The 24,101-nt window shown below is 47.0% G+C and overlaps 1 protein-coding gene across 19 annotated transcripts in view; it reads right to left on the reverse strand.

Moving 5' to 3' along the window:
- Positions 1 to 24,101, reverse strand: part of TANC2 (tetratricopeptide repeat, ankyrin repeat and coiled-coil containing 2) — a 282,832-nt gene that overhangs the window by 145,460 nt on the left and 113,271 nt on the right. For 12 of the 19 annotated variants that reach the window (XM_068661136.1, XM_068661140.1, XM_068661133.1 and 9 more), the window contains 2 exons: positions 11,699 to 11,770; positions 5,706 to 5,885 (listed from right to left, as the gene is read on the reverse strand). In XM_068661136.1, the coding sequence (XP_068517237.1) occupies positions 5,706 to 5,885; positions 11,699 to 11,770 (252 nt within the window). The remainder of the gene's footprint in view (positions 1 to 5,705; positions 5,886 to 11,698; positions 11,771 to 24,101) is intronic. The other 7 variants (XM_068661149.1, XM_068661146.1, XM_068661150.1 and 4 more) reach the window with 3 other exon arrangements.

Here is a 24,101-nt window from a genome sequence, read left to right on the forward strand (position 1 = left end):
CACTTCTTACCCTGTTTTATCTGAACAAATTCATCTGGGCCCAAGCAGCTCTTCCCCAGCACCCACACCTCAGCCAGCTGTTCTGACACCTCTCACATCCCCACCCAGCTGCGATAGCATCTTAGTTTTGAGAGAATACACAGACCCAGAGGGCTGGGATTATTAATCTGGTTTTGCCACCATCCAACAAGGATGAAGATTTCAAGTAGAAATCTCAGCTTCTTTCATCCCACACTGGCAGTGAGTGCCAAGACCACTTGACCACTTGCTGAAGATGCAAGAAGAAGCAGTGTTCCTCCATCTGCTCCCAGTGGAGGGGAAGGAGGACGTGGGAGGAGGGTGAAGCCCCAGCTCTGCCATCCCCCAGCACGAGCAGCAAGGGGATGACGGTGTCCCAGGGGTCCCCACAGCCTGGCTGGATCAGGACCAGCACCGGTGGGTTCATTGCCACGCCAGGGCTGAGCGAGTTTCCCTCCTGCTGCAGCTCCTCTCCCAGCTTCTTTTAAGGATCCAGTTGAAGGGTGTTGCGTTTTTGTTGGGGAAGAGGAGGTTATTAATTGCCGAAATACAACTAGGAATGCTCCTACTTCTTTCTGTGAAGAGCATTCTTAGGGGAAGTTCCTCTGTTCCCAAAACACGAGGGAGAACGCTTTCAAAGCAGGAGGCTTTGCAACGCAGCTGATTCCTTGGGTCCATGTCTTCAAAGACGCTGAAGCATCACGCTGCACACGGGAGGAATGAGGCCTCCGAGAATCCAGACCTACATGTAAATACCTACGCGACTTCTAGAAAAAACAGGATTTGATTCCTAAATTTCTTAACAACTCCCTCCCCTCCTCCCCCCGTGCACAGGGACTCACACACGCACTTTCTGAAAGAATTCTGAAGCTCCCAATCTGTTATTCAATGAGAAAATTAAAAATAGCCCCATACAGCGACGAAAAAAATCATCTCTGTGCGTGTAAATTTACAGCCTGTAAATCAGAAACCTTTCCCAGGGAGGAGTCAGGTGTGGCGCAGGGCTTCGTGCAAACACTTTGCACGCGGGGGGGTTCACGCTGAGGGAATAAAGCATCAGCAGCTGAATCTTGCAGCCCAGCATCAATTTTAACCTCGTACACCGCCCGGTTACTATTTTTGGCTTCGATTCAGGAAAGCACTCAGATACATTCATCTCCATAAGCACCCTCCTGAAAAGCGATGCCTTCCTGAATGGAGGTGCACGATGCAGTCGCCTTATTTCCATTCAGCCGTCGATAACACGCCGCTGGTGTGGGGTAGAACATTTCACCCAACAGTTTCGGAAATGGGTCCTTTCTTTGTGCAGCAAGCACAGTAACTTTCAAGTGCTAATTTCCCTCCAGAAAAATCCAAATGGTGTCTTCCACATCCTTATCCTGGGTTGGCAGGTCTGGGGTTTTTTTGTTTGTTATAATGTATTTTTCATGTTACGCTTGCTAATAAACTGCTTCTGTTATAAAAAATATATTAAATACAGCAACTGAGGTTCAACACGCCGATCTAAAATACGTGCTCAGCCACTGCTGAACAATAGGTTGTACATGCAGGAGAGGGAGGGAGCTGATTACTTATGCTCACTATTACTTCACCCTTTGGAGCAACAATGACCTTAGTTTTTCTTAATCACCATACCATTCAGCAGAGAGAAAATTGCAACCGTACTGAATATTTATCAACCCCCGAATCCAGCCAAGTCTCTGTATACAGAAAACAGAGATATCAAAATGTCAGCAAGGAGCCTCAGTTCCTCTGGAAAGAAAACTAACACACCACATGATGCTTTCTAAAAAAAACATGGATATTTTAACTGTTCTGGGAAAGCAAAGACAACCTGTGTACAAATCAGCTAAGAACTTTAAAAGATGACATTAAAAATCAATAAAGAGCATTGCAGTTTCTACTGAGCCAACTTCTCTGCACTATACAGGCTTCCTTTCCTTTTTAAAGGGTTAAATTGAAACCCAAATGAACTGTGGCCCCTTTTCAAGGGCATCACGGGGCATATCTCAGCAACTACCCTATCTGTGCTACAACGTATGCGTGTGGTTCCTGAGCCACCCACGCTACTTCAGCCCTCAAACATGAGCGCATCATCTAGTGAACAGCCAGAGAAGTGCTTCATATTGAAATCTTCATTTCTGAAGAGCTCCAGAAAGCATAAAGCAGGAATTTGGTACAGTCTTGTTGCAAATGGTCTTAGGTATTAAATCTTTAGGGAAAAAAAATAAAGACAACAAAGTGTTTTATCTGATGAATAGTATCATTCCGCTATCCGACCGCTCCACAGATATGGAAATTATTACATGAATGGGTTAGTCACACACAAATGTATGTAAGAAGCAAAGAGCATGAAAAAGCCCCTACAATTGGATAATTTCTCAACAATTTTCTATGCTCTGAAGGTCGCTTTGAAAAATCCATGTGGCAACTGTCAGATGGACAAAAGGCTCTCTTTGTAATACCCCGGTTTCCCTGAATAACCCTCATCCTTTTTCCAAAAGGAATCACTGCTGTTATTGTGCAGTATTAACAACTGGAAATAAGAACGAGACAAAGTAAAAGAACAAACAGAATCCCAGCCAGCAAGACTTGGGGAAATGTCTCTGTGCATTTACTGTCAGGCTAATGGCCATTTACTTTCATCTGTAAGCTCCTATAGTCACATGAGGATTCTTCAACCAACTTTTATTTATTTATTTAAATCAATTCTACCAGATTTTGAGTGTGCTACAAGAGCACTTGCATGTCTCCTGGAATATTAAGGAGAGAAATGGGGAGAAATGCATCAAAAATAGTGCAAGGCTGTGAACTTGTCTTCATAAATCTGGTACTAACTCTAAGGTATTTTTAAGGAAACAGCATTATATGTAAAATAATGAACAAAACTGAGGAGGGTCTTTACAAACTGCCAATTGATGTCCACCAGTAAAATAAAATAAAATTTAAAAAACAATTTACTGACATAGTAAATAGTCAAATATTCAACAACCACCTCTTTCTGTGGCTGATGGATTTTTTTGCTTTTCAAAACTCTCAGATTAATAGTAAACATTAGGCACAGACAATAAGAAATAGGTGAAGAAATGTGATAAATGCTCTGAATAACAACCAGTGAAACAATGCTACTTTCCCAGTTCCTTTACACATTACCTTAATGAAAGCAAACAAATTCCTATAATGACTGCACAAGGATGTAAAATAAACATCTCCCTTTTACAATATCAACAGTAAATTAAACTAATAATTTTTAAAATCATGCTAATCCACCAACGCACTGAAACACACTTTGAATTCTAAGTACTTCAGGAGCTCCACTGAAGTCATCAAGACATGTACGTGCAAAACATCAGCATGTGTTTTCATGCTGTATTGGACTGGGTCTAGCTGGAACAGGATATTTAAAACAGATGGAAAAGGAAAAGTGCAAAAGCCCAAGAAAATCATCTTCCCAATCAATTTCCAATAGATTCCTATGCACGACCCTGAAATGGACCTCCGAACAAAAAGAAAAGGCAATACTTTTCTTCATTAACTTTTAAGTAATAAGAATTATCAGCAATTTCTTGGTGTCATGCCGGTGTGTACAGATGTTCAGAAGACACGTTCAATGCATACAGTTTACAAACAGGACTGGCAGGGACTAGGCCTTCTCACCAGCTGAATGCCTACGTTGTAGTTCTACGAAATAACCTTGCTGGTGCTGGAAAGCAAATTTCAAGCAGAATGGCAGCAGGGACACTGCCTGACCCCCTGGAAGTTCGTGTGGTTCCCCCTCCTTTTCTTTGAAGTACTGCCTGCAAAAGCTACTGCCGCAATTCCAGTATCTGCTGTTCTGAGGAGCCAGTAAAACTCTCCGAGCGGCAGCCCTGCCAAACCCAACAAAAGCTTTCTGAGCCGGGAGATGGAGTCTGATCTGTTTCCACGTGGAAAAAAAGATAATTATAAATATATGGAGCTTAATCTGCTTGGCTGGGCCGGTGCCACGCAGAGAAGCGGGGGGAGGCCAATGCCTTCTGCCAAGCCAGGGGCCGACAGCTCCACGCCAAGGTGGCTCGTCAGCAGGCTGGAAAGGAGCTCCGGGGGGCAAGCGAGCTTCCCTCCTCAACAGGGTACAGCTCAAACCCTCTGCCATATCCCACAGGACAGCAAGGAACTGTTGGGGCAGTTGTATAAATCTAACGGTGCTCAGAGGTACAATGGGATGGCACAGAACGGACTGGAGTCAAATGAGGGTGACAGAAAGGCATTGAATGAGATAGACACTAGGTTTATGGAACTGGTTAATTTTAAAACACCACAAAAGAGAAAATTGCTGCAAGTAACTCAAAACCTAAAGGAAGATGTGAGTGTACGTGCATAAAGCTACATATGTACTTGCAAACTGCTTGCTTCCGTGTCATGTCAAATAAGCTGGCAATGTTACACATTAATAAACCTAATTACTTATGAAAATTAAAAGCTTCATTGACTACAAGTTTAGGGGGATGGGTTATCTGAATGTAGAGTGGAAGCAGACAACTCTATAGATTTTATGCTCCTTCCACTGACTACGCACTCAGCCCAGAGCAGGCATTGACCCATGTCAGTGCCCTACCCTCTTACCAGCACCTATGGCCAAGGAATTTCTCTCTTGGTGCATTTACCTGTCAGAGATAATACTGCTATTGATTAAAATGTTACAAAGGGGGAATGACTCGCCAGCAAGAGAGTCTGGATGGCAGATCAGACTCTACCCATCCATCAGGACACAGAGATGACTCGAGAGCGACAGGAGCGATTTCGATTACGGACAGAAATTCTGTTCAACTTAACACAGGTGGAAGGAGTTATTCACCCTGTCTTTCACAGAAGCATCGCATCATCACGGGTACACGGACCATCCTCAACCAAACCACAGGACTTAACTCACGCTTCTGAGTCCTTTTCAATTTCTCCTTTCACCAATGGGCAGGGAAAACAAAGGTACTAAGCATATTGGATTTGCCTTTTGTAAGCAGAGGTCAAATTATAGCAGCTAAAAATTGGGTTTGGAGATTTCTCTCAATATAAATGTAGCACCCTGACTGGTCATTTTTAAAAATGGGCATGGAGGTATGACAGATTTTAGGCAAGAAGCAAGTTTCTCCAAACTGCTACCAGTAGGAATATGATGTCAGGCTTTTACATGGCTGTTAGATGCCGACTGCTTTCAAAAATCCAACTACTTCAAAATCCTTAGGTGTTCAAATCCAAATCCCAGGAGACTAGATAAACAAAACAGTTTAAAAATATAAATAAACTGTGAAAAAAAGATCATTTGTTGCACAAGTTTATCGTTTTTCTGATGAATTCTCTCAGCATTCAAAATTTCAGCAAAGTTCAAAATTACTGTAATGTTTCCATTGTTCACAGACCGTAATACAAAATGGAAATAAAATTTCCCAAAAACTCGACATTTCTCAGAAAAGCAGAGAATATTTGTTAAAAAGAATGATCATTTTCAGAACAGAGACTTCTCCATCAGAGGGAAATCCAATCAGTTCTTTTAAACACTCTGATTGTGCAAACACTACTGGTTTTGACCAAAGTAGAAGCCATAATTAACAAATGATGACTTTCATACAGAAGCTTGTTCAAAGTTTTCTTAGCGATTTTTGCACCAAAGGACCTTAAAAGCCCTACTGAACTTTATTTAAAGTCCTTACCAGTTAACTTCTTCACAGGTTGGAGCCGAACACTGATAGACTGATGTGTGAGTAAGGGGGAGGATGGAAGGGAGCGGGACATGCCCTCCATAATCCGAATGTGCTGCATACCTTCGGTCACTGGGAGTGGCGGAATAGCGTAGTCTGGTTCAAAAGCACAGTCGTTCTCTGTGGAGGTGCCTGCGAGGAACATAAAGAGAAAACAGAGCTGGTTAGAAGAGGCAGGCTTCTGCTTTCATCATTCGCAGACAGAGGACTGTCTGGTTCAGGGCGAGCCCAGCCGGAGCGCCGTTTCGCTGCACGTCTCTCTCAGCCCTGCAGATAGCAGTGGCGGCTGCTTTTTTGTGCTTGCCTGGCACGATCTTGGTGCTTCCCTTGAAGAAATTATGTTTCTGTAACAGCATCTCAGCATAGCTCTTCAGATTATGAACAGCATAGCCATGAAATATTTATTTTGATTTTTCTCACTTGTCTTTAAGAGTCCTAGAGTCACCGGTTTTGAATTTAATTCAGAGAAACCAATAAATCTTTCACTCTATTTTTTTTTTTGTGAGCTTAGATTGTGGATTTCTAATAAAAATCCTTCGGGTCGAATTAAATTTTCTCTTTACATTTCACTAACATTCCTTATTTATATATGGCCTGCAGATTAAGACAGCTTTCATACTTCTTCCAAGCCCACAAACACGCTGGCCTTCCACGTGCCGGGCAGTGCGGCCGTCGAGGTCAGCACGTTGTGCTGGGGAAACGCTGGGCTGGCGGGACTAGGAGATCTGAGAGTGGGCAGACACAATCTTGGAGAACAGTCAGGGAAGGTAAAAGTAGCTTGAAAGCAAGGGATGCAAAAGATGCTGGGGTAGATGGAGTAAAGGCCTGTTCTGGAGGACCTTCGGCAGAAAGAGCAAGGACTGAACAAAGCCTCCTGAGGCAGCCCCCTGCAGCTCTCCCACAACAACCACGCAGACCCCAAGCCCCTTAAAGCCGGGATGGAGGCCGCGTTCCTGCAGACCCCATGGAAGACAGCCAAGTAGCACGACAACAGGTGGAGACACAACGTCTTTGACAATAAATGCACATATTGCTCATTATTGCAACGCACATTAGCGACAACCGAAGCGCAGGTGTTGCACAGCAGCAGGCAGTCGGGGCCTGCTCCTCCCGTGGAAACCTCCATCGCCTGCAGCCGGTTCCCTGCCCGCAGCCAGCCAGGCCGTTAACCTAATAGAGGCGGCTCAGAATTCAGCTGCAGAAGCCTCTTAAGGCCCTTAATATTTCATTACACACACCGTAACGAGATTATGCTCATGCCACACCTTTAAGAGCTGGGTTTTAGCTTTTAGTGCCTGCTGATGCTTTCCCTCCAGAAAGACAATTATTATGTGATTTCCACTGGACACTCGTGTGGTTCTCAGGGGCTTGAAGAGCACGGTTAGAAGACGAAGCACAGCTCCCAGGGAGCAGGCAGGCAGGCGAAAGTGGGGGGAAGACAAAAGGGTGAATGCCTTCAAATACGGGGTATTGCAGAAGAGACAACAGACTAACTTCATTCAACAGCCAAAGCACAACGTGAACACCACAATATATGGGCAGAAGGAAAGGCCACGTGGAAAGAAGCGTTAAAGCCTTGGACAAGCTCCTGCAGCACACTGCGAGGTGGCACCGCTGTGGTTACAGGCCTTCCACGGCTGATGCCAACTTTCAAGAACCTCTCTCAGCGTTTTTGTACCACTCATGACAAGAAATCAAAAAACACAAACACGTTACCCACACGCTAATTCTGACAGTTCAAAAATCCGACTTCACTCTCTTCCTTTCAGAGCATTTGCCACAGTTTACTGAACATACATTCAAGGCCTACTCTTTATGGAGGAGATCTTTTTCTTTTTTTTTTCTTTTTTAACTTCAGTACACAGAAGTATGGTAGTTTGTTATGTTTTATTCATTAGAGATTGTCATTATTGCCACAAACCGAGCAAGACACTGATGTTTTTCTATTCATTTCATGCTGCTTTAATTAAGTGTGCACACAAACGCCCTAACAGAGTACATCCCTTCAAGGGAGGAATGGATCATTGTTTGTTCTTATCTTTAATTTTGTATTAAAAGATGATGCTACTGACATTATCTTGTGTTTTTTTAACACAGATTTTAATATCAAATATTTGGCTGTAGTCAGAGAAAGCTCAAATGACTGCCTGGCCACCTTCCCACTGCACTTACTGCTCGTTCTACCTGAGCTGCCTGAGTGAAGGGAGGTGATCACCAGCAGGTGATTGTCCCCCTGTGCTCTGCTCTGGTGAGGCCGCACCTCAAGTTCTGTGGTCAGCTTTGGGCCCCTCACTACAAGAAGGACATGGAGGCCCTGGAAGTGTCCAGAAAAGGGCTATGAAGGTGGTGAAAGGCTTGGGACACAAGTCCTGTGAGGAGCAGCTGAGGGAACTGTGGGTGTTTAGTCTGGAAAAGAGGAGACTCAGGGGAGACCTCTGTTGTAACTCCTGAAAGGTGTGGGGAGCTGGGGGTCAGCCTCTTTTCTCAGATAACTGGTGATAAAACTAGAGGGAATGGCCTCAAGTTGTGCCAGGGGAGGTTCAGGTTGGAAATGAGGAGACATTTCTTCTCAGAAAGATCAGTCAGGCATTGGGATGGGTTGCCCAGGGAGGTGGTGGCAGCACTGTCCCTGGGGGTGTTCAAGGAGAGGTTGGACGTGGTGCTCAGGGACATGGTTTAGTGGGTGACAGTGGTGGTAGGGGGATGGTTGGACCAGATGATCCTGAAGGTCTTTTCCAACCTTAGTGATTCTATGAAGCAGCTGTGGGTGACTGCAACAAACCTGCCACCAGCACCACTCTCTCCCAGGCATCGAGCCTGTGCTTATGGATCTCTTCCAGGCACGGCACCATTCCTCTTCAATCACAGGAAGAAGTGCTCTGGTGTGCTGAGACTGCCTTTCTCTCACCTCATTTTATGCCCTCAACGGAGGTGCCTACATCTGAGCAGGCTGTCCAGAAGTGCTCCTCAGTGGAATTTCAGTGGAGTTTAGGATAAGATGACACAGGTTTGGGTTCTGCTTTAGGAAGAGAATCGTGCCCTGGGCTCCACCCAGTGCACCAGCGTTTGGTGCAGACACAGGCAGTCATCTCACAAACGTCCACCTGTAACCAGCATTTTTCACACCTTTGACCAGCACAGCAAGGCCCAACAGCCACAGCTTCAGAAGTGGAAGGTCACCATTTCTCAGATTGCTTTCAGACAGCAGACCTCAAAACCTGAACTTTGATGAACATCACCTTGTTTTTTTTTCTGGTAATTGTCCAAAAGTTGCAGCGACTATGCTTAATTATGGAGTTGGGCCTATTTTATTTTTTTTTGAGGAAGGCATAATTTGGTACAATACTGTTAATATACCTTTAAAAAAATAATATCTTCCAGTGTTGTACTGCCAACTTAGTTACTGGCTCCATACATAGCTTACTTGACATAAGACCTTGCTTTTTCCAGAGCCATTGAGCTGAACACCTCTGCTGACTCTGCAAGCCTGCTCCAAATCACCCCTGAGTGCCAGGAGAGGCAAATGGTATTAGCGCCGAAATTGGCATTGACATCAACAAAAACAATCTATACCTAAGGCTTTGGGGAAGACCTAAAAGGCAGTGCACACTTTATTACTACACTTAAAGTTCAAGGTTATCTTTGACCAAGGATTGTCACTTACCTAAAATTGAAGGCAACTGGGGGCAATAACTTATGTAGAAAAAAGTAATGACAGAAACTTGACCAAGTTTTCAGGAATATTTTCCCTCTTAAAACTCTCAAATGCTTTAAAAGAAAACCAGCACACTCGCAACATATCCAGAACTTATTATTTTCATTCCACACTGTCAGAATTCCTCTCGCACCCTGGCCAGAGTCAACAAGCAAACAGGGTCACTGAAATCGACTTAAATTTGTTTCAGCCAGAAGAAGTACTGGGCTTTATCAAACCCTGAGATAAGGGAACATTCACGGCTGAACCAGAACGTTGACAGCTTCTCTACTAGCTGTACTTAAATAAAACATTACTATAAAGTATATATGAACTAATTGAACTAACAGATTATTTCTTGAAGTATTCCAAGATAACAGAGCTTCATAAACAACTCTAAGACTTGGGAATCACGGATGGCAACGTGGAAGTTTAACCAGCAGGAAGATGACCTCCTTATTTCGGTCAGCTGTTTATCTAGGCATAATAAAACCCCTTAACCCACAATGATAAGAAATGCACTGTGCAGGCAGCCAAGCAGCTCATGCACACAGACCAGAGGCCGCCTGCTGCTCCAGACCTGCATCCACTGCTCCAGCTGCTCACGAGGGAGCTCCTTGGGAATGCTCCTACATGCTTACAGTGCTGCACTCGGAGGCAAACAGAAATAGGTCGGTTGTTCCTTGGCAAGCAGGAATTTGGAAAAAAAAAACACCCCTGTCCTCTGCCCAATATCAGTACTTTTCCACAGCAGCCAAGATGTTGACTGAACGGGCAGACGTGTAACCTGGGAGAACACGGTGTCTGAACAAGCGCGCCGAAATCCAGCAGGCAACCTGGAAACGAACAGCTCCATCCAAGCTGCTGTATCTTGTAAAAACAAGGCAACAGACAGAACCCAAACAAATAAAGAACATCATACAGACCAACAGAAAAGCAAGCGGGCAAGGCTCAGCCTTTAGAAGCAATATCAACAGCAACTTGAGCTGAACTAACTGCTGGGGAGAGATCTACCACTCGTCCTGCGTTCTCCAACAAAACAAGAGAGCCAAATGCTGCTTGTATGCAAGCTGTCACTGAGTGCCTACAGCTAACAAGGGGATGGATAATTCCTCTATTTTAAAATACAGAATTGTAAAATGATAAGACAAAGGTCCTGTGCTAACAACACGGTTTCAGCTGCTGATGTTTCACAGGGCTTCGTGGCTTTAACTGTAAATTCCAATCCCCCTCATCCTGATCGCGGGCTTCAATCACTTGCAGCAATTTTGCCTGGGCAACACTGGAATGCTGCCAGAAAAGAACAATGCTCCGGAGAAAATGCCTCCATAATAAGTCATTAGGACACCATGACAACAACAGACTTGAACCTAAATGAAAGGAAAATTATTGCTGCAATCTGAAACAGAAAATAAGCCAACACACATAGCACCCACCAGTCATGCTTCCACGAAATGCTTTTTAATTGATCTCACGAGCTGCATAAAGATAACCTGCATTTTCACAACCCTCACAAATGAGCAAATGCTTAAAACTTATAAGTAAGCTACTTCAAAGGAAATGTAAGCCAGCACAGAGATAAGAGCCGCTGCTGTCAGCGACAGCAATCCCTGTTACACAGCCACAGCACTGGTTTTAACCACCAAGCCTATTGTGAATAATGGATACTCAACGAAAGAGACTGTAGAATCATTATTTACATAATGTAAAGACTATTTTTACCACTTTCTTCATAGGACCTTTCGCCCTGTTCTTGTAGGGTGCAACACAACAAAGCAAAAGCCATATGAAGCAGCTGCTGAGCCCCCCCGTGCAGGATTGCCCACTTCCCATCTCTACTCACATCCAGGGGGTTGTGGGAGAGAATAAACTGGTTATTGAGAACCAGCCAGGCCCTCCCCTTTGCAAGCAGGGAGGGAAGCAAGCGGTGTTTACATTTGTGCTGGTACATGCTGAAGACTCCTTACACCTCTGCCAACAGCCCTCGCACAAAGCTCGGTCCCTCCATCTGCAAAATGCAGATGCAACACGGGCACGCCTACGCTGGGCCACAAATTATCCTAAACTCCTTCAAACTGTAACAAGATCATCAGTTTTGTGAATATTACCAAATAGTCATAGCTGTACAAATAACAGCGATGGTTACAATAACTCCAAGAGATTACACAGTCTGCGAAAAACAGAAAACAAATACAGAGAAGGCGAACAAACGAGAAACGAGTCACCGAGGGAGAACAACACTAGCGTTTACCTTGCCCAGATCGGCTCTGACGGAAGTCTACACTTGCCTGTCTTCGGTCTGGTGGCTCCTCGTTCCCTCCATCTGCATGAGAACCAAAACAGCAGAAGTAGAACATCATAGTGGACAGGTCAGGCAGACGCAACTTTTCCTTGAGCCCCATCCCCGAGCCGTGGGGGCAGCTCAACTGGGAGCTGATGCTCGCAGTGCGATGGGTAGGGCTGGGATGGGAAGGTGCAAAGGGGAGCTGGGGAACCCTGCTGCTGCCTGCTCCGCTGCTTCTTCAAGTTTGTCCCCTGATTGCTGCAAATGAAGTCTAGAGGGTCCTCAGGAACAAAAGCAGGCTTTTAAATTCTCCTACGGACCCCAGAGAAATTTGAATGGAATAGGAACCAGGTTGGGTATCTTCAGTTAGCTCCTTCACTTTGGACCATTGTATCAAAACATTAAAAAAAATTATTAAGTGTATGATGAAACAGGCCCAGGAAAAAGAAAAAAAAAAAAAGTGCTCTTTGAAATTGTTTCCCATTAAAACTATTTGTCAGCAAAAAAAAATGGGAAGGCAGAGAGGAACAAAACCACTGCTCATTACATCCTCTTCTAAGCAGCTACGGTTAACAAATAACAAATCCATCTGGATAAATGTAGAGAGGGACATTGTGTACAATACTATACAATTAATTACATGCTGGTCTTCATTGATCAAGTGACCAGATTAGAAACAATAGATGCGCACATCAATATAGATGTTGGAGTACACAGGGGCTGTGCGGGCAGAAAGAAGTCTAGCTCTGCAGATGGTGAACAAGCAAAAACAAGCCTTCACAATGCAGGATGTTTTTCAGAGGTTATTAAACCTTATGGCAGGGGGAGGGGAAGCTTTTGCAAGGCCTGAAATTAGTGTTGATACAACTGAATTCCTCAATAGCTGTATTACCTAAAAACTTGACAGCTGATTTCCGCCTTTACGCTTTGGGGTTACACTGGGAGGGGCTGCACCCCAATCTGTCTCCAGGCACACGGGGGGCAGCTGCTGTGCCCACCAATAATTCAACTTTACTGACTCCCATGGCAGGTGAGTACAATGGTCTGGCTTGAGAGGTAAGTTGTGTACGGGAGCACACCTGCAGAACTGAACAGGTGGCCCAAAATTTACATCTAGCCCCTCCTGTGCCCCTAAAACCACCATCACATCCCTGCTAAGGAGGGGTTCCTTGTGTCCTTTTCCCTTCACAAAACCCTTAGGGCCCTCAGTTCCACCTAAGCCACGTTCAGGCATCCTGAATGGGTGCTGGCAATGCAATTTGCTCTCACCTTTGCCTTTTTCCCTGGTCATACGACAGCTGCACGGAAAGGTCAGCCTACAGCAAGTTAAAGCAATCGAAAAGTGCCCATTTTCCATCAATTGCTCATGCCCCAACAAGCCACGGTAATTGCCAGGTGTCGAGGAGGACACAGCCCTTGACATTTTCCCCCCTCACTTTGCTACTCTGGCTGCAGGAAGGATGTGATATTGGAAATATGACTGCAATTTTGACATATTCAAGGAGCCTTCGTTAGCTTAGAGCTGTCCTGGGGTTCGTTACGTGGAGCCTGCCTCCAGCCCGGCTGGCACCGACGAGCACTGCGTGATGTAGGGGCACAGGCTGCGGCCTCTGCGCTTCTGTTGTAGGATGCAGTGCTGGTTTTGAATGCTGCCTAGCACGCAGATACCAGAATTATCTCTGTGCCCCCCCAGCTGCATGCCCACATGGACAACCTCGACATTAACAAAGGAAATAGAAATGAGTTCAAGTCGTGACCACAAACACACAGCGCAAGGCAATTGGAAGGGCTGAAAGTTTCAAAAGACTACAGCTACAAAACCGAAGTCAGGAGGAAAACCTTGTATTTAGTAAAAGCCACTTCATTGTTACCAAAGGAAATTAAACCTTTATCCCTACAGTCACTACAAGCGCTGCTAAATGAGTGCCTTGCCCACAAAGCCACGGTCGGTCCCAACAAACCTGTCCCCAGGGGCACGGAGCGGCTCGCACCGTCCTCTGCAAGATGCTTCCAACAGGAGGCCACACACCCCGTGATGACAAGTGGCAGAGATGGTCCCTACAGCCCCGTCCTACCCCGAGGACAACCTAGGAGTCCTCTGGGGACAGGAAAACTGGCAACGGTTGGGTGAAGTTGCATTAGAAATCCTCTGAAACAAGACGTCAAAACACGCACTGTGCAGCTTTCCTAGCTTGACGGAGGAAGAAAAAATGAAACAACATCCAGTTGTCAAGAGGTGTATGACAGGTTTCTTGATCAAGCAGAAGCAATGAAGCTACCGCGTTTAATTTTTAGGTAAGACAGAAAGATGTGACACAGTAAGAGAAATGGTTTAAGACTTAACCATAATCTGCCAAAGCAAACCACACACAGCAGAACACAGATTTGGATCACGTGTAGCAGTCTCCAGTAGATGACTTTATTTATCTACTAGTCCTAAACCTCCAACACATTCTTGAGCATGTTGGGATTATTGGAACCAGGGCACAGGATGGGAGGCGCAGGGTAGTCCCCGTGGCCAAGGGCAAGCCAAATGGAAGGAGACCAGGAAAGCAAAGCGAGCAGCGGGCCTCTTGGTGCACGAGGACAGCTATGTGGTCCAGAGGAGCACCAAGAAGGAACGCACCTGATCAGGAGAGCTGTCGTGGGCAGAGGAATAGCGCCGTGGGCACAGAGTTCCAAGTTAACTTCGGAATACCCTTCCCCTAATTTATCTCAAAGAGCCGTACAACACCCTAAAACTCTAGTATATGCCTGAGAGAGATTTAAGAGTTTTGAAAGTAAAGAAAAAAGAATATTAAAGGACCAAATCGGACTTAAAACACTATCACAGTGAGGGATGCATGACCTCCCCTGCCAGCGCTGCTGGGGACGAGAGGAGGAGATGTTCCTCCTGAAGACGGAGGAACAGACCAAGCATGACCCCGTGCTCTCTGCAATTTCTTTCTTTTGCACAATTGGGCTGGTTCAAAACACACCCCCTGCCCTCCTGTCCTCGGCGTGGTGCTGTGTCGGCTCAGCCCCATTCCCACTCCTGCAAATCTGGATTTTTCCTCCCTCCTCACCCAGCCGGGTTTCCACTGCCGCAGAGCTGTTCCCCTCAGCCAGACTCGATCCTCGTTCTCCTCCTCTCAGGCATTCAGAGGATTAGCAAAAAATAAAACACCGCAAAGTGCAGACCTGGGAGCGCTCCCTGCAGCTACAGCCAGCATCGCTGTGGAGTGACCGAGCCTGGAAGAACAGCTGGGAGGCTCCTGCTTTTCTGAAAGGGATACAGCACTACCAACACATCAGCTGCATTTTATCCTGAGCATTTTGCAGCTGCTCCAAAACTCAGCTTCCCCCTTAACAGGAGCAACAAGGTAGCTGACACTACTTCGGTAAGGAATAAATGCAAGGTGCTGCTTGAAGTCTCATACCCAATACCTTTACCAGGCATCCAAACCCTCCTTGGGTTTTCTACAACAGAATAAATCCAACAAACGAGCAAGTTCTTCGTTTTAAAAGAAATAACTTTTAGCCCCAAATGAACGGCTTTGGTCGCAGGGAAGTCAGCTTCCCTAGTGGAGGGCAGCAAGTATTTTCTTAGCACAGTACTTTCACAAAAAATAACAAGAGATGCAACACCAACCAACCAGAGGCAGTACTGCTGGAACACTGGATGTATAAGTAGGAATTAATCTATTTAAAATCACTTGCAAGGACAGGATCTCCCCTGTGAAGTCACTTGGACGTAACAAAAGCAATATTTGGAGCAAAAACAAAGGCAGACTCGCTCACTATGTGAGAATAAGCATTAAGCAGGAGAGCACAGCGTGACGCCAGGCAGAGCTGGAGGTACTGCTCCTGAACGCTTGACAGCAGGAGGCAAAATGGTGACAACCCGATTTCCAAAGCCGCACATCTGAGAACAGGAGCTGCTGCACAAAAAAAAACATCAAAAACCACAAAAAACATTGGCTGGCAGAGGTCTCAGGTAATTTGCAAGTTGCACGGTGTAGTGAGGGGGGAGAAAGATCACCGTAAAATAACTTCCAGGGTCGATTGAGGAGGGCTACCAGACACATGGTGACTCAGCACGCGGCATGCTGAGCCCTGCCAGCTGCTGTACATCCAAGTAAAGGCAAGAGGAAGCCCAGCAAGCTCCCTGTGCGGGGCAGGCACCTTCTCCCTCTGAGGCAGAACTGCGAAACGATCAATACTTAAAAGAAAAATATAAATATATACAAACAAATCAGTGTCAGCCAGTGAAAAGGGCTGGTACCGGCAAGATTTTGGATGCGTAGGGAAAAGGCAGAGGGTGGCAAGAAGAGAAGAAGCAGCCCACAGCTCAGGGTCAAGTGATAGAAGCATCTCCTCTTGCTCTCTGCTACAAATCAAGACTTGGAGCACGCTCCATTCCCTGCAGGGGAGCAGCGAGGTTACTGGGGAACAACACCATACAATTATTAATACAAATAATTAAAGTTATCTTAATATATGTGCAAAAAAAAAAAAAAGGGGAGGGGGGCAATTAATGTCGCTAAGGGGCTAAGGGAACATTCACTGCATTTCCTAACTTCTTTGCGCTCGTGTTCGCGGTCTGGATAGCGCACACCTCTGGTACTTGGGAGGCTGCTGCTGTTCAAACCACGCTGTCAGGTGTTTATTTAAGGACGGTTTCAGGCAGGTACCTGGAAGCATTTGTGTTGGTACCACCTAGGAGCTGCAGGCAGGGATCACCCACCACACAGACAGTGGTTTCGCTCAGGGGAGTGCGAACAGCTCAGCTGCCCCATGGATTCTGGACGTGGCAAAACATGACCCTTACTGATAGTGTCTCTAAAAGAGGTCACCACGAGTAAATTGGGTATGAAATCCATTCTAGGAAACACTGTATGAGTTTTAAAGAAAAATCAGCACTGAGATAAACCTGGTGAAGGGCCTCCTGCAGAAGTCACCAGGAGGAACAAAGCAGTTATCTGTGCTCGTGCCCCGGGGGAACCGAGTGACACAGCACAAGCCTGAGTCAGTGATCCCTATTCTCTCGCGTCTAACAATTAAAAGAAGGAAAGCGTTTGTTATTCTGTACTTTTAAATATCTCAGTGTTAAGAAGTTCCATTAAGACTTGCACATTATTTAATTTCAATGAGTCGCTGTCACACCGGAGGGCGAACGCCCACCAGTCGTACCTGGGACCGGGGTTAGGCTCCTGGGGAGGGCACGGAGCTGCTCCAGCGTGGCAAGCACAGCACACGAGCCCTGTAGTCTGTCTCTCAGTTACAAAGAGATTAAGGAATTGCAATAACCACGCTTAGTAACAGCTTCAGAAAAGCAGCCTTCCCTACCAAAACGGGGCTGAGAAGCGCCTGCTCGCCTTCCTTCCCCGCCTGCTCCTCTCCCCTTGTAAAAGCAGCGACACAACAGATAACAAATCTGCGGTTGCTTTGAACACGCTGCTCCCAAAGGGAACAGAAAATCCCACGGGTTTTAGCAGCCCCCCCTGACTAACCCCACTGCCCAAAGCACCGCACAGCAATTAGCGGAGCAGCCTGCGGTCCGGCCCCGCTCAGCACCACCTCGCCGCCAGGTGCTCGCATTAAAGGCAGAGACAACAAGTTTTAAATAAATTAAGTGCCACCAGCCTGACAATCCCGTCCCCCCCGTTTGATTAAAGCGTGCATAAGCCACGCAATGTGTCTCAATGCCTTCCCGGGTCTCCCTCTTGCTTTCGCCTGACAAAGCGATTTTTAAGGCAGGGAAATAAAAGGGTGGGTCGCTCTCCTGCACGCATGCTGGGAAATCTGCTGCAGGAACCCACCGCATTGGATGTGACGGAGCGCTCTGCCCTAACAGATACATCAATGCCCCCAAAATCAGCCCGCTCCGTGCCACAAGGCCGCTCCCAGCCCACGGTCGCTGCAGGACGGCCCCCTTGGGGCATCGCTGCTGGCCCCTGGCCCCAGAGGGGAGCCAGCTGCAAATCCTCTCTTCTGCCATCCCAGCAGATCCCAGCCGGGCTCGGGAATGACACGTGTGAAATGCAACTGCCTGGGGTCATCCCTGATGAGACTCATGCCAGAGAGGAGGTAAAACGTACCTGAACTGAGCCAGGGGGGAGCGGGCTGAGCCCTTTCTTGAAGAAGGAACACCTCAGCCACAAATCTCCCCAAGCTGGTTCGTGAGGGGGTCCTCTGCTTCAGAAGGCAAGCACAAAAATTATTATGATAAAAGCTACTAAGAAGTTGTCGTGGTTTAACCCGGCCGGCAGTTAAACACCACGCAGCCGTTCGCTCACCCTTCCCCCTCCCTCTCTGGGACGGGGGAGAGAAATGGAAAGTGAAGCCCGTGAGTTGAGATAAAGACAGTTTAATAAGACAGGAAAATAATAATAACAAAATAATAATAACAATAATAACAATAATAATACAATGGTGATAATAGGGAAATAATAATAATATGTACAAACAAGTGATGCACAATGCAATTGCTCACCACTCGCTGACCGATGCCCAGCCTAACCCCGAGCAGTCCGGCCCCCTCCCCCTGGCTAGCCACCCCTATATATTGTTTAGCATGACGTCAGATGGTATGGAATACCCCTTTGGCTAGTTTGGGTCACCTGTCCCGGGTCTGTCCCCTCCCAGCTCTTACTGCACCCCCAGCCTGCCCATTGGCAGGACAGAGCAAAAGGCTGAGATGTCCTTGGCTTGGTGTAAGCACTGCTCTGCAACAATTAAAGCATCGGGGTGTTATCAGCACTCTTCTCATCCTAAGCCAAAACACAGCATTCCATCAGCTACTAAGAAGAAAATTAATTCTAACTGAAACCAGGACATCTATCCACCCCTTATTCCATACCATTTATGTCATGCTCAGGTTACACTCTTTTCCATACATTCTAATTAGTCACCTATAGTAATCATGGTAGTGATAACATACAGTGTAATATACTAATTAACATGGTACAATTCAGTTCATGGGCTATTCTCACCCAGTATTAAATCTCCTTGAGGTACACACCGGACCTCTCCGTTCTTTTGCATCACCCACCAAGTGTATCCAGGTCCCTGAGCGAAAACAATTCCACGACTAGGTTTGACTTTTCCTGAGGCAGGAGTAGCCCAGACTGTTTTACCCAGCATATTTTTTACATGCACTACAGGAACTTTATCCCCATCTACAGTACGTAACAGGTTTGATTGGGCAGGTCCAGCTCGGTTGGTAGATCCCCTAGTATTGACTAACCAGGTGGCCTTTGCCAAATGCGTATCCCAGTTTTTGAACGTCCCAGCGCCCATTGCTTTCAAGGTAGTCTTTAACAGGCCATTGTATCGTTCAACTTTCCCGGAGGCTGGTGCATGATAGGGGATGTGATACACCCATTCAATACCATGTTCTTTGGCCCAAGTGTCTATAAGGTTGTTTCGGAAGTGAGTCCCATTGTCTGACTCTATTCTTTCTGGGGTACCATGTCGCCATAGGACTTGCTTTTCAAGGCCCAGGATGGTGTTCCGGGCGGTGGCATGAGGCACAGGATATGTTTCCAGCCATCCGGTGGTTGCTTCCACCATTGTAAGTACGTGGCGCTTGCCATTGCGAGTTTGAGGGAGTGTGATGTAATCAATCTGCCAGGCCTCTCCATATTTATATTTCAGCCACCGTCCTCCATACCAAAGAGGCTTTGACCGCTTGGCTTGCTTGATTGCAGCACATGTTTCACAGTCATGAATAACCTGTGCTATAGCGCCCATGGTCAGGTCCACCCCTCGATCACGAGCCCATCTGTATGTTGCATCTCTACCTTGATGGCCTGAGGTGTCATGGGCCCATCGGGCTATAAATAATTCACCTTTATGCTGCCAATCCAGGTCCACCTGAGCTACTTCAATCTTAGCAGCCTGATCTACCTGCTGGTTGTTTTGATGTTCTTCAGTAGCCCAATTCTTGGGCACATGAGCATCTACGTGGCGTACTTTCACAGCCAGGTTCTCTACCCGAGCAGCAATATCTTGCCACAATGCAGCAGCCCAGATGGGTTTGCCCCTACGCTGCCAGTTGTTTGGCTTCCATTGCTGTAACCATCCCCACAGGGCATTTGCTACCATCCATGAATCGGTGTAGAGATAGAGAACTGGCCATTTTTCTCGTTCAGCAATGTCTAAAGCCAGCTGAATGGCTTTCACTTCTGCAAACTGACTCGATTCACCTTCTCCCTCAGCAGCTTCTGCAACTCGTCACGTAGGACTCCATACAGCAGCCTTCCATCTCCGATGCTTCCCCACAATACGACAGGACCCATCAGTGAACAGGGCATATTTCTTTTCATTCTCTGGTAACTGGTTGTACAGCGGGGCTTCTTCAGCACGACCCACCTCCTCCTCTGATGATATCCCAAAGTATTTGCCTTCTGGCCAGTCCATGATCACTTCCAATATTCCTGGGCGACTGGGGTTTCCTATTCGAGCCCGCTGAGTAATCAGTGCAACCCACTTGCTCCATGTAGCATCAGTTGCATGATGCGTAGAGGGGACCCTTCCCTTGAACATCCAGCCTAGTACTGGCAATCGGGGTGCTAGGAGGAGCTGCGCTTCAGTACCAACCACCTCCGAAGCAGATCGAACTCCTTCATATACTGCCAATATCTCCTTTTCAGTTGGAGTATAGCGGGCCTCAGATCCTCTGTATCCCCGAATCCAAAACCCCAGAGGCTGACCTCGAGTTTCCCCAGGTTCTTTCTGCCAGAGGCTCCAGGTGGGGCCATTCTCCCCAGCTGCAGTGTAGAGTACATTCTTTACATCTGGTCCTGTTCGAACTGGCCCAAGGGCTACTGCATGGACTATTTCCTGCTTGATTTGTTCAAAGGCTTGTCGTTGTTCAGGGCCCCATTCAAACTCATTCTTCTTACGGGTTACTTGGTAGAGCGGGTTTACAATCAGACTGTAATTTGGGATGTGCATTCTCCAAAACCCCACAACACCTAGGAAAGTCTGTGTTTCTTTTTTGTTAGTTGGTGGAGACATAGCTGTTATTTTGTTGATCACATCCATTGGGATTTGACGACGTCCATCTTGCCATTTTATTCCTAAAAACTGGATCTCTCGTGCAGGTCCTTTGACTTTATTTTGTTTTATGGCAAAACCGGCTTTCAGAAGGATTTGGACTATTTTCTTCCCTTTCTCGAAAACTTCCTCTGCTGTGTCACCCCACACAATAATGTCATCGATGTACTGCAGGTGTTCAGGAGCTTCCCCCTGCTCTAGCGCAGACTGGATCAGCCCATGGCAAATGGTAGGGCTGTGCTTCCACCCCTGGGGCAGCCTATTCCAAGTATATTGGACTCCCCTCCAAGTGAAGGCAAATTGTGGCCTGCACTCTGCTGCTAGAGGGATGGAGAAAAATGCATTAGCGATATCACTTGTGGCGTACCACTTGGCTGCCTTCGACTCAAGTTCGTACTGAAGTTCCAGCATGTCCGGCACTGCAGCACTCAGTGGTGGCGTCACTTCGTTCAGGCCACGATAGTCCACTGTTAGTCTCCACTCACCATTAGACTTTCGCACTGGCCATATGGGACTGTTGAAAGGTGAATGGGTCTTGCTGATCACTCCTTGGCTCTCCAATTGACGAATTAACTTAGGGATGGGAATCAGGGAGTCTCGGTTAGTGCGATATTGCCGCCGGTGCACAGTTGTGGTAGCGATTGGCACTTGCTGTTCTTCGACCCTCAGCAACCCCACAACAGAAGGGTCCTCTGAGAGACCAGGCAAGGTAGATAATTGTTTAATGCCCTCTGTCTCTAAGGCAGCTATACCAAAAGCCCACCGGAACCCTTTTGGGTCCTTGCAATATCCTCTTCTAAGATAGTCTATGCCAAGGATACATGGAGTATCCGGGCCAGTCACAATGCGGTGCTTTTCCCACTCATTCCCAGTCAGACTTACTTCAGCCTCCAATACAGTCAACTGCTGAGATCCCCCTGTCACTCCACAAATATACTGCCTCCGGGCAGATCTCCGGATGAGCTTCCTAAGTAATTGTTTAACTTTAAGCAGAATCTGAAGTGCATTCAGGAGGCAGAACAATAAGACTATGGTGGTCTGAGTATCCCAAGAATATTCAATATCTTGGAGAGCTATTGTGACAAGCTCAGGGGATAAGAGGGTGGTTAAGGAGAAAGGGAGAGTAAGCAAGTAAGAAAAAATATCCTCCCCTTTCCCCTCCACAGATTGACTCCCTAATGGAAAAAAACAATAGGTATAATTGCTAATAGTTTCCAGGATACAGTTTCCAAAGTACAGAGTCGACAATGTTACTGAATACAAATAACAAGTTAGAGTCATGACCAGATATTTCATCGTCTCATAAGCCATTGCTACAACACACAGTACCATAATGATCTGAAACCAGGACCCGGAGAGGATAAACAACACGACAGAGAGCAAATACGGAAAATAATGTACTATAATACTCAATTTGGAAAACAGGCGCAGCAGAGTTGAGATTAAAGCAATCAGCATTATGACAAGTGACTATTAAGCAGGTCTAATCCTTACACCAATTTTAGTTTAACACACTCTGGTCAGATCTGCCGTTATCTCAACCTTTCGTGCCCCACGTTGGGCACCAAAAAGACTGTCGTGGTTTAACCCGGCCGGCAGTTAAACACCACGCAGCCGTTCGCTCACCCTCCCCCCTCCCTCTCTGGGACGGGGGAGAGAAATGGAAAGTGAAGCCCGTGAGTTGAGATAAAGACAGTTTAATAAGACAGGAAAATAATAATAACAAAATAATAATAACAATAATAACAATAATAATACAATGGTGATAATAGGGAAATAATAATAATATGTACAAACATAATACATATATAATATATATAATAATATAATAATATATTATATATAATATATAATAACATAATGTACATAATAATAATATGTACAAACAAGTGATGCACAATGCAATTGCTCACCACTCGCTGACCAATGCCCAGCCTAACCCTGAGCAGTCCGGCCCCCTTCCCCCTTCCCAAACCACACACAGCAGAACACAGATTTGGATCACGTGTAGCAGTCTCCAGTAGATGACTTTATTTATCTACTAGTCTTAAACCTCCAACACATTCTTGAGCATGTTGGGATTATTGGAACCAGGGCACAGGATGGGAGGCGCAGGGTAGTCCCCGTGGCCAAGGGCAAGCCAAATGGCCCGGGGGAGCCAGCCCCACAAAAAGGGCCCTCAGCACCCCCAACCTTCTCCTTGTCCACGTGAGGACATCTTCCAGGCCAGTCCCAACACAGCCACCTTTGGCCACGCGTGGGCCACTCCATCACAGAGGCTTGCTGAGCTCACAGTGGCCACCACCGCCCTGCCTTTGTTGCGGGCCCTATAAAAGAGGCCCCTCGGCAGCTGGCCACCAGTCGCTGAGCATCTCGTCCCTCTGACTGCCAGCTTGCGCTGCAGGAAGGAGACCAGGAAAGCAAAGCGAGCAGCGGGCCTCTTGGTGCACGAGGACAGCTATGTGGTCCAGAGGAGCACCAAGAAGGAACACACCTGATCAGGAGAGCTGTGGTGGGCAGAGGAATAGCGCCGTGGGCACAAGACACACCAGTGCCCGAGCCACCTCTGGCGCCCTGCCCACCGACAGATACAGGCAACACCAGTGGCACCGCAGCAATGCGGGGAACAGGCCGGCCCCCCACACATCCAGCAACTGGGGGCCTGGGCCTTACCACACGAGCAACAGTGACATGGGGCAAAGGCGAGAGCACCAGAGAGACAGCTGCGGGGAGCAGAGGGGTGCCCGGAGTCCCAAGCACAGTGCGGGACCCGGTAACGGCCAGAAACCAGACGGCACCGATGGACCTGTGCATGAAAAGCAAGCTGAGAGCGGCATGGGACCAAGCCGTGGGACCGGACGAGCCCCTGGGTCAGCACCCTGGCCAGAAAACATGCCGGACGGAAGGCATCCCATCTGGGCAGTCCCCAGCAAAGACTGGCTTAGCCTCCTGCCTAACACCATGCAGCCAATGGAGCTGGATCAACCAGACGTGGAGGAGGAGATGGACGTGGATCCACCCCGGCCAGAACACACCTGGGACTCCCGCAGTGTGTCTTTGTGCTCTGCCCTCCGAGGGCACCAGCAGCAACGCAGGAGTGCCCGGCCAGCCCCGTACTCGTTGCTCAGGCTCCATCGCAAACATTAACTGGGAGCCACCAAACACCACCAGTTGTTTATTGTCCTGGCAATAAACAACTCTTGCCAATTCTCAGGGCTTGTGTGAGTGTTTCTTTTTTGGGGAGGGAAATGGGATCAAGTTGCGCCAGGGGTGGTTTGTGGTTTAGGCTGGATATTAGGAAGAACTTCTTTACCAAAAGGGTTGTTAG

Source organism: Anas acuta, chromosome 25 (assembly GCF_963932015.1).
Source record: "Anas acuta chromosome 25, bAnaAcu1.1, whole genome shotgun sequence".
Classification (NCBI taxonomy): Eukaryota; Metazoa; Chordata; class Aves; order Anseriformes; family Anatidae; genus Anas; species Anas acuta.